Source organism: Aquarana catesbeiana, linkage group LG01 (assembly GCF_042186555.1).
Source record: "Aquarana catesbeiana isolate 2022-GZ linkage group LG01, ASM4218655v1, whole genome shotgun sequence".
NCBI classification, from domain to species: Eukaryota; Metazoa; Chordata; class Amphibia; order Anura; family Ranidae; genus Aquarana; species Aquarana catesbeiana.
The window spans coordinates 741956910-741978251 of NC_133324.1; the positions used below are offsets into that span (position 1 = coordinate 741956910).

Here is a 21342-nt window from a genome sequence, read left to right on the forward strand (position 1 = left end):
TGAAACGCACAAGCTGCATTATATCACAAAGGTAACATTGTTACACAGCTGTTTATTTATTTTACCCAAAAAAAAAAAAAAAAAAGGGCGAAGATCTACACACAGCACTATTGCATTTCACCTTTATCAATGTACAGCAATCATAATAATAGCCAACAAGCAACCTGCTCCTCATCTGATTTAATAAGACAGATTTCTCATAAAGTCACACGATTCTACTTAGGTGAAATATATTTCGACATTTTGAGGCAGAAAAAGAACTTTATATAAGTAAACTTTCAAAACTGCAGAGGGGTTATAGTCACATTGCAACTTAGCAGTACTTTCTGACCCTTTAGCATTCCCACCTGTCCCCCAGTCAATCTGCTAGCCTTAGTATTACACTAACAAGTACTGATAATGTAGCAGGACAAGAGGCACTAAGGCTGGAAGACCTGGCAAAGAAAGTATGCCCACGCTGTGTCACCATACATAGAACAGACAACTAGAAGAGTAGGACAAACCATAGTTTAGTCATACACATATGGAGCTACATTGGGTAAAATATATGTACATCAAATATTAGCCCACTAATATACATCTACACACTATGTAGTGGAAAGAATACAAAACCAGCTACATTGGACTGGAAGGTAGGGAAGCCCTGTATCCTATTGTACACGGGAATGTGTTACTGATAGTCAATAACATGGTGCATGTGTGGCTTTGTGCTGCCCCTGACAGCCTCACTGACCCAGACCAGGGTGTTGGCTATGCAGAAATCTGGGACTGCACACAATACAGAGCATTACATATAATAAGGATACACAGATACACACACCCAGATCATTTCAGATGAACTTAAGGAAAAACATTTGGTATGAAAAGTATGTAAAGATTGCTTAAAACATACAAGCCCAATTCCAAAAAAGTTGTAATGCTGTGTAAAATCTACATAACAGAGTGAAATGATTTGAAAGTCTTATAAAACGCAGATTTTATTCTCACTAAAAAACATATCAAATGTTTAAGCTGTGAAAATTTAGTATTTAAAGGTAAATATAGGTCATTTTAAAATTGATGCCAGCAACATGTCTAAAAAAAGTTGTAACAGGGCAACAAAAAGCTGGCAAAGTAAGTGGTACTAAAACAAGGAAAAGCTAGAAGAACATTTTGCAAGTAATTAGGTTAATTAACAACAGGTCAGTAACTTGATTGGGTATAAAAAGAGCATCTTAGTGAGTCAAAGTGTTTCAGATGTTAAAATGAGAGATTCACCAGTCTGTGAAAAGTTGTTGAACAATGGTGAATAATGTTCCTCAACGTAAATTTGAAAAGACTTTAACCACTTGAGGTCCAGGCTATAGCTGAATGACAGCCACAGCGTGGACCTCAATTTCCGGGAGGCCATCATGGGACGTCCTCCCCTGTGCACGCGATGTGATCACTGAGTAACGGAGACTCGGATCTGAGTAAGGGGCCCCTTACCAATGACAGCAGATCACATGGTGTAAACAAAAGCTCGGTAATCGTTTTTTTTTTCTCCTCACGCTGACAGCGTGAGGAGGAAAAAAAAGCAGATCACCGGCTTATGTTAAAGGGACATGAAGAGGAAAGAGGCACATACGCCTGTGCCTGCCATTGCCACCTGCCAGTGCCCATAAGTGCCACCTATCAATGCCCACCAGTGGTGCCAATCAGTACCACCTAGCAGTGCTGCCATCACTGCCACCCATCAGTGCCCATTAGTGCCACCTCATCAGTGTACATCAATGAAAGAGAAAAATTACCCGTTTGCAAAATTTTATAACAAAATATTTAAAAAAATATTTAAAAAATTTTAAATTCGGTCTTTTTCAATTTTTTTTTTAACAAAAACTAAAAACCGCAGAGGTGATCGAATACCACCAAAAGAAAGCTCTATTTGTGGGAAAAAATGATAAATATTTCATTTGAGTAGTGTTGTATGACCGCGCAATTGTCATTCAAAGTGCGACAGCGCTAAAAGCAGAAAATTGGTCTGGACAGGAGGGGGGTTTAAGTGCCCAGTAAATAAGTGGTTAAAGAGGAACTGCAGTCTGCTCACATAATTTGTAATAAAAACATCTTTGCCATTCTGAAGTTTCCCTCCAACCACTTTGCACATTATTTTATATATACTGTGATTCTGTACTTGCCAAATATGCTGCAGAAATCTCCCTCCCCTGATTCTGGCTGCAACCATTTTAACTGTGGAAGAGAGCTGTGCGTGATGTCATAAGCCTAGGCCAGTGATGCCGAACCTTGGCACTCCAAATGTTTTGAAACTACATTTCCCATGATGCTCTTGCACTCTGCAGAGTACCTGAACATCAAGGGAAATATAGTTTTAAAGCATCTGGAGTGCCAAGGTTCACCATCACTGGCCTAGGCTAATGACCACACAAGAAACAGGAAGTGGGCTGTATAAGGTATTTACAGACAGAAAAAAATGTTTTACTATCCAAAGTTAAAACAACGAGGGCAGAGGATTTAATAAATGGAAAGTTGAAAAAAATGACTGAAGGTCCGCTTTAAATATATAGTCATCTGTGCGCAAGGAACAAAGGTCAAAACACAACATTGGATGCTGGTGATCTTCGGGCCCTCAGACAGCACTGCATTAAAAACAGGCGTGATTCTGTGATGAACCTCACTGCATGGGCTCAGAAATACTTCCAAAAATCACTGTCTGTGAACATAGTTCGCCGTGCCATCCAAAAATGCAAGTTAAAGCTCTATTAAAGAAGAAGTCATATTTGAAAAAGATCCAGAAACACTGTTGTCTTCTCTGGTCCAAAGTTCATTTAAAATGGTTCATTGCAAAGTGGAAAACTATTCTGTAGTAGAGCTGCACGATTCTGACTAAAATGAGAATCGCAATTTTTTTTTTGCTTAGAAGATAGATCACGATTCTCTCACGATTCTAGCAGCGTAAAAATTGAGCTAACTTTACTGTCTTTTTCAGGAAAGGTCTTGCATATTCCAGCAGGATAGTGCTAAACTGCATCTATGACAACAGCATGGCTTCATAGTAGAAGAGTCTGGGTGCTTAATTGACCTGCCTGCAATCCAGACCATTCACCAATTGCAAATATTTGGCGCATCTTGAAAATATAGATATGACAAAGAAGACCCAGGACTGTTGAGGAGTTAGAATTCTAGCAGTAATGGGACAACAATTCTCTCCAAAAACACCAGCAACTGGCCTCCTCTGAACATTTACAGACAGTTTAAAAAGAAGAGGGGGATCTCTCCTCTACACCCCACTTCCCCTTTTTTACTTTTTCCCCACTTTGTATTATCTTTTTTCCTCTCTTCTATATCTGAATATGCAATCCATTTTACAGTGGACTGTTCATCCCATCTCTATATTTAGTTTTAATCTCCCTGCTTATTTGGACTTGAAGTGTTCTCTCTCTCAGTTTATACCAAAGATAAATGACTTATTGACATGTAATGCTTAATTTACTATCTGGAATTGTATTTTGGTTCTGTGCTATATATGACACATGTTGATGATGTGTTTGTTACACTCTGTCTTCACGTTAAATGATTGTGCTCCACTGCAGACTACTGCACATTATTTTTGTCTTTTTCTTTACTTGCAAAATCAATAAAAAAATGAAGAAGAAAGAAGAAAGAAGAAAGAAGAAAGAAGAAAGAAGAAAGAAGAAAGAAGAAAGAAGAAAGAAGAAAGAAGAAAGAAGAAAGAAGAAAGAAGAAGAGATGCTACACCATTGTAAACCTAGCCCTGTCCTAACTTTTGTGAGATGTATTTCTGCCATCAATTTCAAAATTAGCTTTTTTTACTCTTAAAATGGTACATTTTCTCAATTTGAAGATTTGATATGTTTACTATTTTCTATTGTGAATAAAATGAGATTTGCATATCAGTGCAGTCTGTAGATTTTACACAGTGTCCCGATTATTTTGGAATTGGGGTTACATACATACAAAATCATCAATTCATATATACAGTACAAATAAACGCACTGACCATTTCATACATTCAGATACACACACTGACCATTAGTGATAAGCTCAGGTGTGTTCAGATCCCAGTCTGAACCCACTTAAGCGATCCAATCCTGCAAGCAAGCTGTCAATGTACTGGGCCAATCATAAGAGGCTGAGGCATGCCCCACATATACACATGGCTGCAGGGCATGTTTTGGCCACTTATGGCCATGACACAGTGACATCTTCCAGACTGGGGTTCTGAACACACCTGAGCTAATCCCTCCTAATCATTTCATGTATACACTGACTACTTCACATTTACGTATGGTGATTTTTCTTATTTTTTATACACATGCCCTGATCACTTAATATAAACAAAAACACACACCTATCAATATATACATACACTATATTGACAAAAGTATTGGGACGCCTGCCTTTACACACAAATGAACCTTAATGGCCTCCCAGCCTTAGTCCGTAGGGTTCAATATTGAGTTGGCCCACCCTTTTGCAGCTACAACAGCTTCAACTCTTCTGGGAAGGCTGTCCACAAGGTTTAGGAGTATGTCTATGGGAATGTTTGACCATTCTTCCAGAAGCGCATTTGTGAGGTCAGACACTGATGTGGATGAGAAGGTCTGGCTCACAGTCTCCACTCTAATTCATCCCCAAGGTGTTCTATTGGGTTGAGGTCAGGACTTTGTGCAGAACAGTCAAGTTCCTCCACCCCAAACTTGCTCATCGATGTCTTTAAGAACAGTGCTTTGTGCACTGGTCCAAATCATTTGGTGGAGGGAGGAATTATGGTGTGGGGTTACTTTTCAGGGGTTGGACTTGGCCCCTTAGTTCCAGTGAAGGGAAGTCTTAAGGCGTAAGCATACCAAGACATTTTGAAAAATTTCATACTCCCAACTTTGTGGGAACAGTTTGGGGATGGCCCCATCCTGTTCCAACATCAGTGCACAAAGTAAGGTCCATAAAGACTTGGATGAGCGAGTTTGGGGTGGAGGAACTTGACTGGCCTGTACAGTCCTGACCTCAACCCGATAAAACACCTTTGGGATGAATTTGAGTCGAGACTGCGGGCCAGGCCTTCTCGTCCAACATCCAGAAGCGCATTTGTGAGATCAGGCACGGAAGAATGGTCAAACATTCCCATAGACTCATTCCTAAACCTTGTGGACAGCCTTCCCAGAAGAGTTGAAGCTGTTATAGCTGCATAGGTGGGCCAACTCTATATTGAACCCTACAGACTAAGACTGGGATGTCATTAAAGTTCATGTGCGTGTAAAGGCAGGTGTCCTAATACTTTTGACAATATAGTGTATGTATGATACAAGCACATACATTTCCATCACACAGAAAAAAAAAACTACATAATGTGATTAAATGGGTGCTGCAGGGGGCACATTATATATATATATATATATATATATATATATATTTTTAATAATACACACATACAAAATAGAAGTACAATATGGTAAATGTATACGAGACTGCTAAATGCAAGCACACACACTGGACTTTTCACATACATAAGAGAGAAATGGTACTCTTTATGGTTAGGGAAGTATATCAATATTGCAGGGGGCAGATACACACACTGAGTATTATATACTGTATATAAAGACTGAATAATATATATACATACACACAGAGTAGTTCGTATATGTAGACTATTTCATACACACAGACATCCATCCACAGTGGGAGAGAATGGTGTGACTGTCACACACATGATCTATGTACCCATGGTAAGTAGGGTGTACATACCGATGGTAGAAGAAGGAAGAGACAGAGTTGGGGTGTGGAGTAGAACACACACGTCGCTCCCCTGACAAGCACACACATAAGAAGACACACCGAGCAGTCTGAGGTGCCCCCTGAGCACACGGGTGGTAGAGAAGCCCTCCTGTACACACGAGTATGGGGGAGACCCTGACACACACAGTAGAGAACCCTCCGGTGGTAGAGCCCGGTGCTCGGTACCTGGTCGGGGCCGACTGAGAACACTCCGCTCCTCACGTACACTCCAGCACACGCGCACTTGGCGGAAGGTGCTCGCCGAGAGACACAAGCTCGGGGAAGAGAGAGGGCGCGCCGGGATGACGTCAGTCGCTCGGCAACAACCAGTGCTACCGACGTCGCAGATGTGGTGAGATCATCCGTGAGAGACGGAACAAGGACGGGAAGTTCTGTGATGATGGTAATGATGGTAATGATGTGATGTGAGTTGAGACTGTGTTGGTTGGAGGAGCTGGGATTCGATAGCGAGCTGTCTAATTGGGCTTTCTGGGCCGGTTCGGTTTCATATGTAAGTGCTGTGTAGAAGAAGTATGGGGTTGGGGAGGCTACATGGCCTGGAGTCAGAGAAGAGTACAGGGGAGGCCATAACTGACCTCTTTCAGAAGGTGGGTACACACTATAGGAAATTGGAAGAAAAATTCTGTACGAGGAACAATTGGCTGATTGTCGATGTGTACATTAATCGTACAGAAATAGTTGCATAGAGAAACACGCATGTGAAAAGAAGCAAAGAATGACCTGGAAGAAGGTGGCCACAAAAAAAAAAAAAAAAGAAATCATACACAAGAAAGAAAGTTTGCCTTTGTTGTTGGAGAATTTTCGTACAAGCTAATACCATTGTCGGCTACCTCATGATACACACCTTTGTGGGAAATCGGACGACCGTTGTGTATACCATTTTAGAAACATGTTGGGTGGAAAGTTCCTGGTCTACATTCTTGTTTTAGGCCAGTGCTTCTAAAAGTATTGAAGCCATTGGATCACCATGACAGCCAGGCATCAGGAATTTTCAAGGGGTGGTCATCAATGGCAGCATTTAGTCTGTCTTTGCACAGAGAATTGTTTAAAGTGTAAGTTTAACTTACAAAAAAATCCGTAAGGTGAGCTTACTCAGGACTAAGGATTGAGCTCGGACGTGTTCGCATGCTGCACATGCCGAGCACACCAGAAAGTCGGCAATGTGCTATGCTAATCACAGGCAGTGAGACATTTCCCGATCTCTGCAACCGCACATCGGGAAATGTCTCACTGCTTGTGATTAGTGCTGTGCAGTGCCAAGTTCCTGGCAGGCTCGGCACATGCGAACACGCCGGAGCTCATCCTTGCTCAGGACCCCTCCTCTGACCTGGAGCGCAGCAATCTCCTGTTCTGAGCCCTGCTGTAGCCACGTCACGGGTCCGGGGCTTAGAAATTCGCTCAGCTTTCACTCTACTCCTTCCCCGCTGACAGGACGGGTTCTGATTGGTCAGCGCCGACCAATTAGAATGCTCTTAAAAATACCTCCTGACGGAGTACGTTTTGGAGATTAAGCTGTGGGGATTTTTAAACCTCTGACCCGTGACGCAGCTATAACAGGGCTCAGAACGGGAGATTGCTTCGCTCCTGGTCAGCAGGACAGGGGCGGCTGAGGAGGGGGTCCTGTGTAAGCTCACTTTACAGATTTTTATGTAAAGGTGAACTTACCTTTTAAGTATAACTGCATAGTGTGAATGCACACGTCTGCGCACATTTTTTGTACATCATGGTTCAGGTACCCCATTCACTTAAATGAGCTGGCCTGTCTGAAAAAGTAAATGCAGCAAAGAAGCTCCCAAAACTTTTCAGGCATAGAGCTTTGCCTGCTTTTTACTGCATGTTTGTCACGCGTTGTAGTGTGGCAAATTGTGCATCAGCTGACCGCATTTCAGGTACTAATAGGAATTAATGGCTCCACAAGCGCAACGTGTTTTTCATGCATTCCAGGAATGCACAGATGTAAATAAACCCTAAAGGTCCATTCTTCTTTTTTTTTTTTTTTTTTTTATTTATGATTTGGATAGAGTGGAGAGGATTTAGAACACCTTTCAGCTTTTATTGCTCTCTGTGTTCCATTAGTGTTTTCGTTACCATCTATATTTTTCCTGTTTACTGTTATAACAGAAAGTAAAAGAAATTCTCAAATATTGGGTGACCACCAGAACAGGAATAGAGGGAACATTTTCCAATGGGGACACTAGTTCTGATGACAGCCAGGGATTTCCTCTCACTTCTTGTTTTGGCTATGGGACAGGAAGTAAAGGGATGTCCCCTAGTTGGGTACAGATGGGAAAAAGAAAAAACGTAAGGGTTCTAACTTTCCCTTACTCTATTCAAAATAAAAAAGTTTTGCCTTTAATTTTTCTTTAGCCTCAGTTCAAAAGCCTTTCCCTGCATGTGTTCAGATCGATGCAGAACTGAGATCATTCCAAAATGAAAAAAAAAGTTAAGAATTCTGGGTTTATTTACTAAAGCTGGACAGTGCAAAATCACTTCCGCAGAGAAACCAATCAGCTTCCAGGTTTTATTGCTAAGGCTCCATTCACACCATGGCTTTCTGTTTTACGGGCGGAATCGCTGTGATTCTGCCCGTGATTAGAAAACTCCACAAATCGCAGGACGCCCTTGCGATCCCCATTACTTTGGCACCAAATTGTGGTGTGATTCTGCCACAATTGTCGCCCAAGGAATTGCAGTAAAATCACGCACATAGAATCGCGGGACACCTGACACCCAAAAGAAGTTCTTGTACTTTTTTCTTTTTTTAATTTAGCTGTATATTTCTTGCTATTATCATAATTCACCACCAAAGAACAACCCAAAATTAATTCTCCCTCACCTGACGATTGCAGTCGTACCACTTATTTTTTTATTTATTTATTTTTTTATCCTGCCTAAAATGCACTGAAACTGACACCTGATACCAATTAAACAATTATTATTTTTTTTATTCTACACCAGGAATCTCCAAACTACGGCCCTCCAGCTGTTGTGGAACTACACGTCCCATGAGGCATTGAAAAACTCTGACATTCACAGACAGGACTAGACATGATGGGAATTGTAGTCCCCGAACAACTGGAGGGCCGTAGTTTGGAGACAACTGTTCTACATAAATATGCTGACCGTGACCTTTACCCTAACAATAATCCTGGCAACCTTGATCTTGATGTTTTGTTTTCTTTACTTTTATTTTTAAATGTATTTTTTATTTTCATTCTTTTTTTTTGTGTGTGTGTGTTTTACACACTTTACAATTCCTTTCCTGCCAGAAGAGGAAGATACAATGTACCATTCTCTTCATTCAGAAGAAGAAGGAAACTCAGGGGTGGGCTCGCAGTGACTGATCGCTGTGATAGACAATCAGAGGCTATCACAGCGAACAGATGACCCGGAACCGACAGTCCCAAGTCCTGACCGTTAGTACGTACTCCCAGCACAAAGGGAGAAACGCATATATGTAGCCCCATGGAAAAAAGGCCACTTCCGTAAGGCAGCATATATGTGTGCGGTCGGCGCAAAGGGGTTGAAATGAAAGCTTGCCTTGTAATTCAGGGGAGATTTTGTCCCCCCCCCCTTTTTTTTTAAGCGGTATTAAACCCCAAAAACAAGCATTTATTATATTGCAGCTTACCAATTCTTAGATGTGATGGCTGTGTATTAGTTTTCTTTTTTTCAGCTTTTTTCCCTTTATTTCATCTGGTTATCTGGCCAGTAAGTATGTTATTTTTCAACAGGACCACCCCATCTAATGATTGGTAAGCTGTGATATATTACATTTTTGGGATTAATGCCACTTTAATGCTACATTGTAATGCACAGAGAAAAATGCATTAATTGTTAGCATAACATTAAAGTGTTACTAAACCCAGGGCCCTGCATTCACTATATCTGGTCTCCCACAGTACACAGAACATGGAATGCAATTATTTTAGTAAATATAACCTGCTAAATACTTTTTCTCATCAGCAGTATATAGCAGTCTTGTGACTTCTATCAGTGCCTTGTTAAAGCTTGTAGGAGGAGTTTTCATACTTTACTGGCTGACCTAGCAGGATGCAGGACCCCTGACCCTCTGTCTGGACAATGCCGATTGGCCCTGTGCTGATCACATAAACTCTGTAGCAATACACACCAAATAGCATGTGCAGCCTGACTCCAGTACCTGTCTTTTCCGGACCTGTTTTGGAGTCAGTGGAAGGAGGGGAGGATCTGTGCATACAGGATCAAACAGCCTTTTTACACACTGGAGAGGATTAACCTCTTAGGTTCCGCAGTGAATATAACAAGCATGCATTACTGCATATACAGACTGATTTTACTGTTGTGGGTTTAGTAACACTTTTTAAAGTTAGATCAAGTCAGGTTGTCAGTGGTTCAAAATAGCACAAAATACCTTATCAATGCAAATGCCATACAGAACATCGAACATATATTGGGGAGGTAATATTCTTTATTTTTTGATTAACTTTTTTTAGTTTTATATTTTATTCTTCAGTTTCAGAACTAAACTCTGGAAACTATGCCCAAAAATCAATGACACACCATTTAACCAGAGCACCAGATCTTTGCCAACCCAAAAGACCACAGCATGTAATGTGGGTGAGTCCAGACACCTTACAGCAAGAATAAAGTACAGATAATTTACATATTTTTCTTGCTTTACAAGACTATGGGGGGATATTTACTAAAACTTAGAATATGGTGCAGCTGTACATGGTAGCCAATCAGCTTCTAACTTCAGCTTGATCAATTAAGCTTTGGAAGCTGATAGGTTTCTATCTAGAGCTGCACCAGATTTCACACTCTCAAGTTTTAATAAATCTCCCCCTATGTGAACAATGTAGATTATAGTTACCATGTGGTGTTTTTTTCATGCAAGTTCCACTTTAAGTAACTGCAGCATTGAATACATTATCACACTCATTGTTTGTATTTTCTTGCAGGCATTGCTCAGAAAACTCAAGATAGATCAAATAGTGTCATAGCTTTTAAAACCAATTTCTAAATCATGCCCTTTATTCGTGTGGCCTTGGATTTTATAGCAAATTAACTTGTTTTTACCCCATTTTGAAGAATGCTCAGCTTTCTGTGGTCCCGGATCTGTGGCTTAGATAACCCTGTTCGCCTCACACGAGCTGAAGCCACACGGAGAGTACTAAGTTTGGATTTAAACAAGGACAGGAATGTTGAGCGAATACATGAAAATGGGATCAACACGCTTGACATTGAACCTGTGGAAGGAAGATATATGCTATCTGGTGGATCAGATGGCGTTATTGTTATATATGACCTTAAAAATTTGACTAAAACGCCTTCGTATACATGCAGAGCACTGTGTAAGGTTGGCAAAGGCCTGCCTGACGTACACAAATTCAGTGTTGAAACCGTTCAGTGGTACCCTCACGACACTGGAATGTTTACATCAAGCTCATTTGATAAGACTCTGAAGATATGGGACACCAATTCACTAAAGCTAGCTGAAGTCTTTCAGTTTGATGGTAATGTTTACAGCCACCACATGTCTCCGCTAGCAACCAAGCATAGCTTAATAGCAGTTGGAACAAAAAATCCTAAAGTTCAGTTATGTGACTTAAAATCTGGCTCTTGTTCACACATATTGCAGGGTCACAGAGCTGAAGTGTTGTCTGTCTGCTGGTCTCCACGCTATGACTCTATTTTAGCAACTGCAAGTGCCGACAGTAGAGTAAAACTGTGGGATGTCCGCAAAGCTACAGGGTGCCTGATCACACTGGATCAACACAATGGAGAGAAATCGAAATCTTCTTCAGAAGCTGCTAACACTGCCCATAATGGAAGAGTGAATGGGTTATGCTTTACCAGTGATGGGCTCCACCTATTGACTCTTGGCACAGATAACAGAATGAGACTATGGAACAGTGCTACAGGGGAAAATACTCTGGTTAATTATGGCAAAGTTTTAAATAACAGCCGTAAATGTGTAAAGTTTACAGTTTCAGTGGGCTGCAATCCAGACTTTGCATTTGTTCCAGTTGATAGCACAATAGTTGTGTACACCATATATACCGGTGAAAAAATAAGTGTTCTGAGAGGACATTATAGTGATGTAGACTGCTGTGTCTTTCAACCTCAATATCAGGATTTGTATAGTGGAGGCAAGGACTGTGATGTTTTGGCTTGGGTACCCGCAATGCGGGAGCCTGTTCCAGATGATGACACTCAATCATCTAGGTCACAAGCCCATATTCACCCTGCATTTCATGATGCATGGAGTAGCAGTGATGAAGATTCTTGATGTAAATTAACACATTTATTTTGTTAGTTGTATATTCTGTTATTCAAAATGGCAGCCTTTTTGTCTTAAAGCAGTATTAAAACCAAAAATGTAATATATTGAGCTTACCAAACATAGATGTGGTGGCTGCACTAGTTTAGGCTTTTTTCCATCTGTTTTCACCTGTGCCACGGACTCCCTTTAGAGAGCAGCATTGTCAGTCTGGAGGATGGGCAGTGTTGGATGTGCAAGCAGATTTAACTACTTGAAGACCAGCCTGTTCTGACACTTATCTCCTAAATGTAAAAAACAGCTTTTTTTTTTTTTTTTTTTTTTTCTGAAAAAAAAATGACTTGAAACCCCCAAACATTATTTAAAGCAGAGACCCTGGAAATTAAATGGTGGGTGTTGCAGTTTTTTCATGTCACACAATGCAGTAGTTTTTCAAAAGCAATTGTTTTGGGAAAAATACAGTTTAATGAATTTTAATGTACAAAAACACAATATAATAACCAGTTGCTTGGGAAAATATAAAAGATGCTACGCCAAGTAAATAGACCCCAAACATGTCACATTTAAAATTGCACACACCCATGGAACAATGACAAACTATGTAAATTATATTATCCAGAGGCGATCCTTTAAAAGCCACACTTTGTATTTACACAGGAGATCTGGTGTTATAATTATTGCTTTCGGTCTGAAGTTTACAATGATACCTCACATGTATGGTGCAATCGCTGTTTACGTAACGATGCGAGAGTGACCAGTTTTGAGCGCGAGCATTGGCAGGCTTTAAAATTCACTTTTTTTTATCACTTTTATTGTTCTCGAAAGTTATGTAAACGTGCCTTATGATAGCAATGAGCATTGACAGGTCCTCTTTACTGAAACATCTGGAGATTATTAAGGTTGGTACACGTGGGTCGAATATTGGCCAGTTTAACATAAGCCACATTTGGCCAGTATGTACAGCATCCTGTCCAGCTTCTTTCGAATGGGCATGCAGCAAAACCAGTAGCCGACCGGCATCCGTTCAATGCTTGCAGCCAATGGCTGCGAGGGCTGACCAGTGTGTTCTGGCAGGTGGGTGCTTTCCCTGTCAGAAGACAATAGCCTAGCGGGGAGGTTGCTGTACTAACATTGCATAGTTAGTAACAGCGAGTGCCTCAGTTTTTTTTTTTGGGGGGGGGATTCAGACCACTGGGTTGAATGAAAAAAAATGCCTGTATATACCAGGCTTTAGACCCCAGATGTCTCCTCTGCACTTAAAAACTTTGGATCATACCAAGATCAGTATGATCCAAAGCTTTTTACAAACCACTAATGGTTTATTTACAACATTTGAGAACGGAAGTGATGAAATGCAGTTTCTTAGCCCATTGAGATGATCAGGGCAGTTCAAGTCCCCAATCAGCTCTATGGTCAACTGGCGAAATTACTATCCTTTGGTTCCCTTGTGGGATGGGCGAGCCGCTTGTAAAAGCAATCCAGTGGCTATTTAGCCGCTAGGATTGTTTTTACAAGAAACAGCTCCGCTGGGTCTAAAAAACAATACCGGGATGATGCCTGCAGCTGCAGGCATCATCCCAGTAGAACAACTCAAATTCAGGTCATGTATGGGCACATCACCTGGTGCTAAGTGGTTAAATACACTAACAAATACACCACAACTCCACTTAACACTTTTTAAGCAGTTACAGAAACATTTTTATTCCCTTTGGGATAAAGGTTTTACATAAGTAAATAAAAGCTGACCATTGTAAGCGCCCTGTCAGTGGTAAATGATATGCCTCAACCCTCTAACTTCTACATCTGCAGGCAGCTTGGTCTATTGAAAACAACAGACTTACTGGCCAGATCACCAGATGAGAAGAAAGTAAACGAAAGCCTAAAAAAGAAAACTAATGCAGCCACCACATATAATGTATGCTTTTGGATTTAATACCGCTGTAAAGCAAATCTTTTGTGCACGTGATGTATTAGGAGTATGTGTAAGTATGAAATGATTTGGTCCACGTCACTTTTTTTACTGCTGTGTTATAGCACTGTAGTCCCATAATACAGGGCAGTTTCTGGTATATACAAGAGACCTAGTAGGTCTTCCATATGGCTCTGCCATTAATCTTTATCTTCTTTGCCAGTGGAGCTACCCTCTAAATGACCACAATGGGATTTTTCTAAACAGTTGTGGTTGTTCCGCTAAGAGGATGTAGGCATCGGGGATATTTTTCTTTTTTTTACCCATTTTTTGTGTCTAGGTGTCTTATTTGCACATTCCATGAGCAATTTAACTGCTTCCTGCCTAGCCAGTGTACATAAAGGACTGGGTGGGTGCTCTGTTTTTCTGAAAGGATGTACCCTTATGTCCTTCCAGAATGAAACACAGCCAATAGTGGATCATGGTAACAGGCTGCAGTGAGTGGCCCTGGTACCATGTAATAGCTGTGACTGATCACAGTCACAATAGTGAGCAAGTCTGTTATTCATGATGCTTTGCTTACTACTGTGATCATCTCTGTGGTTGGTCACAGAGCTCATATGGTACCAGGGTCAGTCATAGGCCATGTACTATGTGATAGTTTTGACCAATCGCAGCATCCCAGTAGTAAGCAAGGATTCATGACTGAAACCTTTGAAGACTGTGATCATCACAGTAATAAGCAATCAGAGAATGTAAAGAAACAACAAAATTCCTGATCACCCTCGAGTAGTATGGTGTCACTCTAGTAACACTGCACTGTGCTGGTGACAGTATGAGGAAAAAAATAACAAAAAATAAATTAAAACTGTTGTTCCACCAACACCCCCCCCCCCCCCCCACATACTGTCAGCAGAGTAAATGGGGACATTGTACCACTGTGGCGCTGATCATATTAGTGCTGCCAGCTCTGCATGTGTTTGGGTGCTAGTATCCTTCAATGGCACCCCAAAAGCTATGTGATTCTTCTACAGCTGTCACGCAGCAAACTGCGCCTTCACAAATTGCGTGAAGCTTGTCACCCGAAAAGGAGCAGGAGCTCCACCAAAACAAAGCTCTATCTGTCTCAAAAAATGCTAAACATTTCATTTGGGTACAGTGTTGCATGACTGAGTCATAGTCATTCAAAGTGTGACAGCTCCGAAATCTGAAACTTGGCCTGAATAGGAAGGGAGGAAGCAAGTGTCTGGTATTGAGATGATTAATGAAGTGAGGACATACTAAATACATGGTGTTGATGTGAACTGCATTCAGCAGGATACCAATCTAAGCTCAGACTTAAGCTGGCCATACACCTATAGATTATCTGCAGATTTTCTATGGTTAGATGGAAAAAGTGCAACAGATTTCTCCATGTTCGCTAAACTGTGTGGATGGAGGAATCTTCCACTTTTTCCATCTAACCATAGAAAATCTACAGATAATCTATAGGTGTATGGCCAGCTTTAGAAAGGTGTTTGTTTAGCTGGCACAGTCTAAGGATCAAATCCTAAAATGCAACTCTCAAAAACCTACAGAGCTTTAGTTTACGCTGCATAACACTGAAGGTCAGGGTCTACCCCAAAGAAATTACTTTATTTTCCATGGTGTGCAGCAAAATTCCAGTTCCTTTACCTGTAAGGAGTGCTTTATAACAACATGTTTTACATGTCATATGATTTACACTGAAAGTGCATTTTCATTAATTTAATGAAAGGAGCAACTGCCGATGTGAGTGCTGCCTACAAGTTTTATTGTATGAATCAGCTGAATTTACTGCATGAACTTTAAGGCTGGGTTCACACATATGCAAATTGGATGCGGTGTACACCGCATCCAATTTGCAGAATATTTGAAAATGTGTTTGATTCAATGGGTCTGGTTCACATATGTGCGTTGCATCCACAGTCTGCCTGCCACAAAAGTGTGCGTTTTCTAGGCAGTGCGGTGCGAATTGCAGGCACAAAATCTTCAAAATGGGAATGCATCTGATTCGCAGATGTGTTCCGTTCTGAACACAAATTCTCTCTTCCTCCTCACTACACCTCCCCCCTCTCCCTGGTCACCTGATCCGCAGCTACAACAGAGAGGAACCACTGAACAACTGCTTTTTATATTCGCAGGGAAACCGGAGCTTTTATTTTGCACTCATGTGCGAACCCAGCCTAAGGGTCCATTAAAACTTCAAATTTTTTTGCCCTTGTAGATGCTTTTTCCATTAAAAAGCATCAAACACATGTCAACCCAATATGTGTGAGCTGTTCATTTAGAAGAGAAAAATATTGAGAGGACATATTTATATTAAAATAACTCCTACATCTTGGTCAATTTGCGTTGAAACAGATTCTCTGCTCAATTCTGAATATTTTATTATGTTACTGTCAACAAGCTCTGTATTTTCCCAAAGATGTGTAGCATTTTAGGATTGATACCATGTTCACTACAACACTCTAATGCCAACAAGTTGCACAATTGAAGTTTATATAGAGAAATGTTTCATAATTGTAAAGCTTATGTCCATGTTTACTTAAAAATGTAAATATTATCAGTTGGGCCAAGCTGGGGTAATCTGACTATTTCCTTCACTAATGTGACCACTGGGTGCGCTGTATAAACTATATGTAGCCTCAGGTACATAGAGTATACAGCACTGTGTTGCAGGTTTTAAGATGAGACCTTGTCCCACACCCAGAACAAAATAGCTTTAGTCTGAGCGGCGTTGTATTCTGTTCCTGGCCAAGTCATAGATTGTGACATTATCAGCCTGCCTCTCTGACTCAGCCAATCAGACTAAGCTTTGTATTCATGTGATCTAATACAAAGCTGCCTATAAATGGCTAAGTGCCGCTCAGCCCAATGCTGTTTTGTTTTTTCTGGGTGTAAAACAGGAAGGTCTCGTCTCCCACCTGGAACACAGTGCTGTATACTGTATGTAGCTGAAGCTACATAAAGTTTATACATCACACGTTAGTGAAGGAAATTGTTTGGGCTGGACCCAAACAAATTATTTAAAATGAAAGTAAAGAAAGAAAAGATGCACAAAAGTGTGTGGGACATAAGATCAAGATAAGATACATGAGGGCAGCAGGTCCTATATACCAGGCTCTAATCTAGATAATATGCCAGGGGGAGGAGGGAGGGGCATGAATAAAAAAATGGTGCAACAAGCAACCACGCTAGCAGGAGCTTTATCCAGACACATTGCAAACCGGTACATAATGTTTGGGGGGCAGTTGAAAGGGACACATATACATGGTGGAAAATAGAGATGCACCGAAATTTCAGCCACTGAAACATTTCAGGCGAAAATTGTGTTTTCGGCTTTCAGCCAATAAGAAAAAAAGGTGCCAATTAATGCCACTTTTTTTTACATGAATTTGCAGCGATTTTACTGTGCTTATGGCGTGCACTAAGGGTGCCAATAATGACCGACGATAAATTCATTATCATTTAAATTAATGATATTAATTAAAAAGTCGAATATATTACAATTCTATATAAAAATATAAATATTTTTTTAAAACTGTCAATTTTGGTTTCGGTTTTCTGCCAAGTGGATCCTGTGGATTGTTTCTAGTGGTTAAGTCTATCCATGGCCAACAGTGGCTGCTGGAAAGGATAGTCCCACACTTCATCCCAGTTCTCGTCGCAACACCTCCGCAGTGACGACTGAGTTGTTCCAGCAGGAGCTAGACAAAGAAAGCGACCTAGTGTTGAATCTTTCATCAAACATTTTCACTAGGTCAGTGCCAGGTGCTAAACAAGGGGGTGTTAGGCTTTGTGCGTGTCTATCTTGGCGATAAACTGGAAGCTGACATTGAGTTAGAGAGATTCTTTAGGATTTTTAGACGAAGGGCCCATTTTGGTTCTCCAGATAATGTACTTTTTTTTTTTTTTTTATCAGGTTGGGATATGATAATTTGTTAGAAAAAAAAATTAAAATTGTTTCAAATACTTACCATAATTTTCCTTTCCTGACGCCAATCCATGGCAGCATAGATGTGATATATACTGGAGATCAAAATTAGAGAGTAACCTACAGTTTCCTAAATTTCAAAGTAATTGCATATTTGAAATCTAAACAGGAGTAATAGAGCATTTTTTTAAGCATATTATATGAGTTACATATATTTTGAAGCACAGAATAAAAAAATTAGATTTGAAAAAACATTGATTAACCCCTTCACGCCAACAGGCATCACCCCAGTACCATTTTTTAGAGCCAGCGGTTGGCTTTTTAGTAATAACAACTGAAGCAGCTCGGCTGTTATCCTAAAGGAGCTGGAGGGGACGTCCTGAGCCACCATTTCGGTGCGTCCGCCACCTAGGCTGAGACCCGAACGAAGCCGCATTTGGCTCCTATGTAAAATCCCAGAAGCAACGTCGCTTCCGCTTTACTCAGCTGCCAATGATGCCGATTTAAAAAAAATGACAGTATTCAGAAATGCCGATTTTTGGCGGTCTGAATACTTTTAAGTTCAAAGGAAGGATTTGGGGTCTTTTAGACCCCCGATCCCTCCATAAAGAGTACTTGTCATCACCCATTACTGTCTCAAGGGATGTTTACATTCCTTGTGACACCAATAAAATTGATCAGATTTTTTTTTATAAAGGGACAATGTTAAAAAAATAAAATAAATAAGAAAAAAAAAGTTTAAAGCACCCCTGTGCTTATGCATTTTCCTTGCTGCACATGTAAGTCGCGGCTACAAATGTAAATGGTGTTAAAATCACACATGTTGAGGTATCGCCGCGATCGTCAGAGTGAGCAATAATTCTAGCAAAAAACCTGCTCTGTAACTCTAATCTGGTAGCCTTTACATTTTTTTTAAAAGGGTCGCCTATGGAGATTTTTAAGTACCATGGTTTGTCGCCATTCCACAAGTGTGTGCAATTTCAAAGCATAACATGTTAGGTATCTATTTACAGTGCCTTGCAAAAGTATTCACCCCCCTTGGCTTTTTACCTATTTTGTTACATCCTTTAGTTAAATGTTTTTTTTTTAATATGAATTATATGTGATGGATCATAACACAATAGTCTAAGTTGGTGAAGTAAAATTAGAAAAATATATACATAAAACTATTTTTCAGAAATAAAAAACTGATAATTGGCATGTGCGTATGTATGTATTCTCCCCCTTTTGTTATGAAGCCCATAAAAAGCTCTGGTGCAACCAATTACCTTCAGAAGTCACATAATTAGTGAAATGATGTCCACCTGTGTGTCACATGATCTGTCATTACATATACACACCTTTTTGAAAGGCCCCAGAGGCTGCAACACCTAAGCAAGAGGCATGCAAACACTGCCATGAAGACCAAGGAATGCTCCAAACAAGTAAGGGACAATGTTGAGAAGTCAGGGTTAGGTTATAAAAAAAATATTCAAATCTTTGATCCCTAGGAGCACCAGCAAATCTATCATAACCATATGGAAAGAACATGGCACAACAGTAAACCTGTCAAGAGACGGCCGCACAGCAAAACTCACGGACCGGGCAAGGAGGGCATTAATGAGAGAGGCAGCACAGAGACCTATGGTAACCCTGGAGGAGCTGCAGAGTTCCACAGCACAGACTGGAGTATCTGTACATAAGACGACAATAAGCCATATGCTCCATAGATTTGGGCTTTATGGCAGAGTGGCCAGAAGAAAGCCATTACTTTCAGCAAAAAACAAAATGGCACATTTTGAGTTTGCGAAAAGGCATGTGGGAGACTCCCAAAATGTATGGAGGAAGGTGCTCTGGTCTGATGAGACTAAATTTGAACTTTTTGGCCATCAAAGAAAATGCTATGTCTGGCGCAAACCCAACACATCACCCAAAGAACATCATCCCCACAGTGAAACATGGTGGTGGCAGCATCATGCTGTGGGGATGTTTTTCAGCAGTCGGGACTGGGAAATTGGTCAGGGTTGAGGGTAAGATGAATGGTGCTAAATACAGGGATATTCTTTAGCAAAACCTGTACCACTCTGTGTGCGATTTGAGGCTAGGATGGAGGTTCACCTTCCAGCAGGACAATGACCCCAAACACACTGCTAAACCAACAGTTGAGTGGTTTAAGGGGAAACATGTAAATGTGTTGGAATGGCCTAGTCCACTGATAGCGAACCTTGGCACTCCAGATGTTTTGGAACTACATTTTCCTTAATGCTCATGCACTCTGCAGTGCAGACCATCATGGGAAATGCAGTTCCAAGGTTCGCCATCACTGGCCTAGTCAAAGCCCAGACCTCAATCCAATAGAAAATTTGTGGTCAGACTTAAAGATTGCTGTTCACAAGTGCAAACCATCCAACTCGAAGGAGCTGGAGCAGTTTTGCAAAGAGGAACAGGCAAAAATGCCAGTGGTAAGATGTAGCAAGCTCATAGAAACTTATCCAAAGCGACTTGGAGCTGTGATAGTGTAGTGTAGTGTAGTGATGTGTGGAGCAGCAAAAGGTGGCTCTACAAAGTATTGACTTTAGGGGGGTGAATAGTTATGCACATTGAATTTTTCTGTTATTTTGTCCTATTTGTTGTTTGCTGCACAATAAAAAAAAAAAAACATCTTCAAAGTTGTAGGCGTGTTTTGTTTAATAAATGATGCAAATCCTCAAACAATCCATGTTAATCCCAGATTCTGAGGCAACAAAACACGAAAAATACCAAGGGTGGGAATACTTTTGCAAGGCACTGTACTCGGTGTAATGTCATCTTTCACAATATACAAAAAAATTGTGCTAACTTTACTGTTTTGTTTTTTTTAATTCATGAAAGTGTATTTTTTCCTAAAAAATTGCGTATAAAAGACCGCTGCGCAAATACCGTGTGAACTAAAAAATTTGCAACGATCGCCATTTTATTCTATAGGCTCTCTGCTTAAAAAACATATATAATGTATTGGGGTTCTAAGTAATTTTCCAGCAAAAAATACAGATGTTAACTTGTAAGCAGCAAATGTCAGAAATAGGCTTAGGCATGAAAGGGTTAAAATTAGAGAACACTTTCAGATACCTCATAGTTATTGATGTTAATCTGGCACCTTGTGCTAATTTCTTTAATTTTCTGACAAACCTTATTTAAGGCTGTATTCACACCTATGCATTTTTAGTGCTTTTTGCATTTTGCAGATTTGCACTACAGAACGTGTTCCATAGGGAACCATGTTAAATGGACTGTAGTGCAAATCTGCAAAATGCAAAAAGCACTAAAACTGCATAGGTGTGAATCCAGCCTAACTGGCAGCCAGTTTTCACTGACTTTGCAAGATGGTGAGCTGTTCTAAAGTAACTGAAACCCTACAGCAGCTGGTTGTCCAGATGAAGGCCAAAGGGATGACCCTTTCAGCCA

At 40.5% G+C, this 21342-nt stretch overlaps 2 protein-coding genes across 10 annotated transcripts in view; one reads left to right on the forward strand and one right to left on the reverse strand.

Moving 5' to 3' along the window:
- The window catches only part of FBXW7 (F-box and WD repeat domain containing 7), a 350901-nt gene extending 344796 nt beyond the window's left edge, over positions 1-6105 (reverse strand). For 2 of the 5 annotated variants that reach the window (XM_073605052.1, XM_073605081.1), the window contains exon 1: positions 5956-6105. The gene's annotated coding sequence lies outside the window, so the exon portion shown is untranslated. Of the gene's footprint in view, positions 1-5739; positions 5869-5955 lie in introns of those variants that run through there. The other 3 variants (XM_073605062.1, XM_073605093.1, XM_073605070.1) reach the window with 3 other exon arrangements.
- ERCC8 (ERCC excision repair 8, CSA ubiquitin ligase complex subunit) lies at positions 5908-18421 on the forward strand. Of its 5 annotated transcripts, none has more exons than XM_073605153.1 (3): positions 5908-6280; positions 10286-10389; positions 10734-18421. In XM_073605153.1, the coding sequence occupies exon 3, from the start codon at positions 10865-10867 to the stop codon at positions 12062-12064; it is 1200 nt and encodes a 399-aa protein (XP_073461254.1). In that variant the 5' UTR covers positions 5908-6280; positions 10286-10389; positions 10734-10864; the 3' UTR covers positions 12065-18421. The 5 variants fall into 5 exon arrangements, with proteins under 5 accessions (XP_073461254.1, XP_073461270.1, XP_073461245.1 ...); XM_073605169.1 differs by having other exon boundaries at positions 5908-6172; XM_073605144.1 differs by lacking the exon at positions 10286-10389 and having other exon boundaries at positions 5908-6194.
- Positions 18422-21342: the final 2921 nt, after the last annotated feature.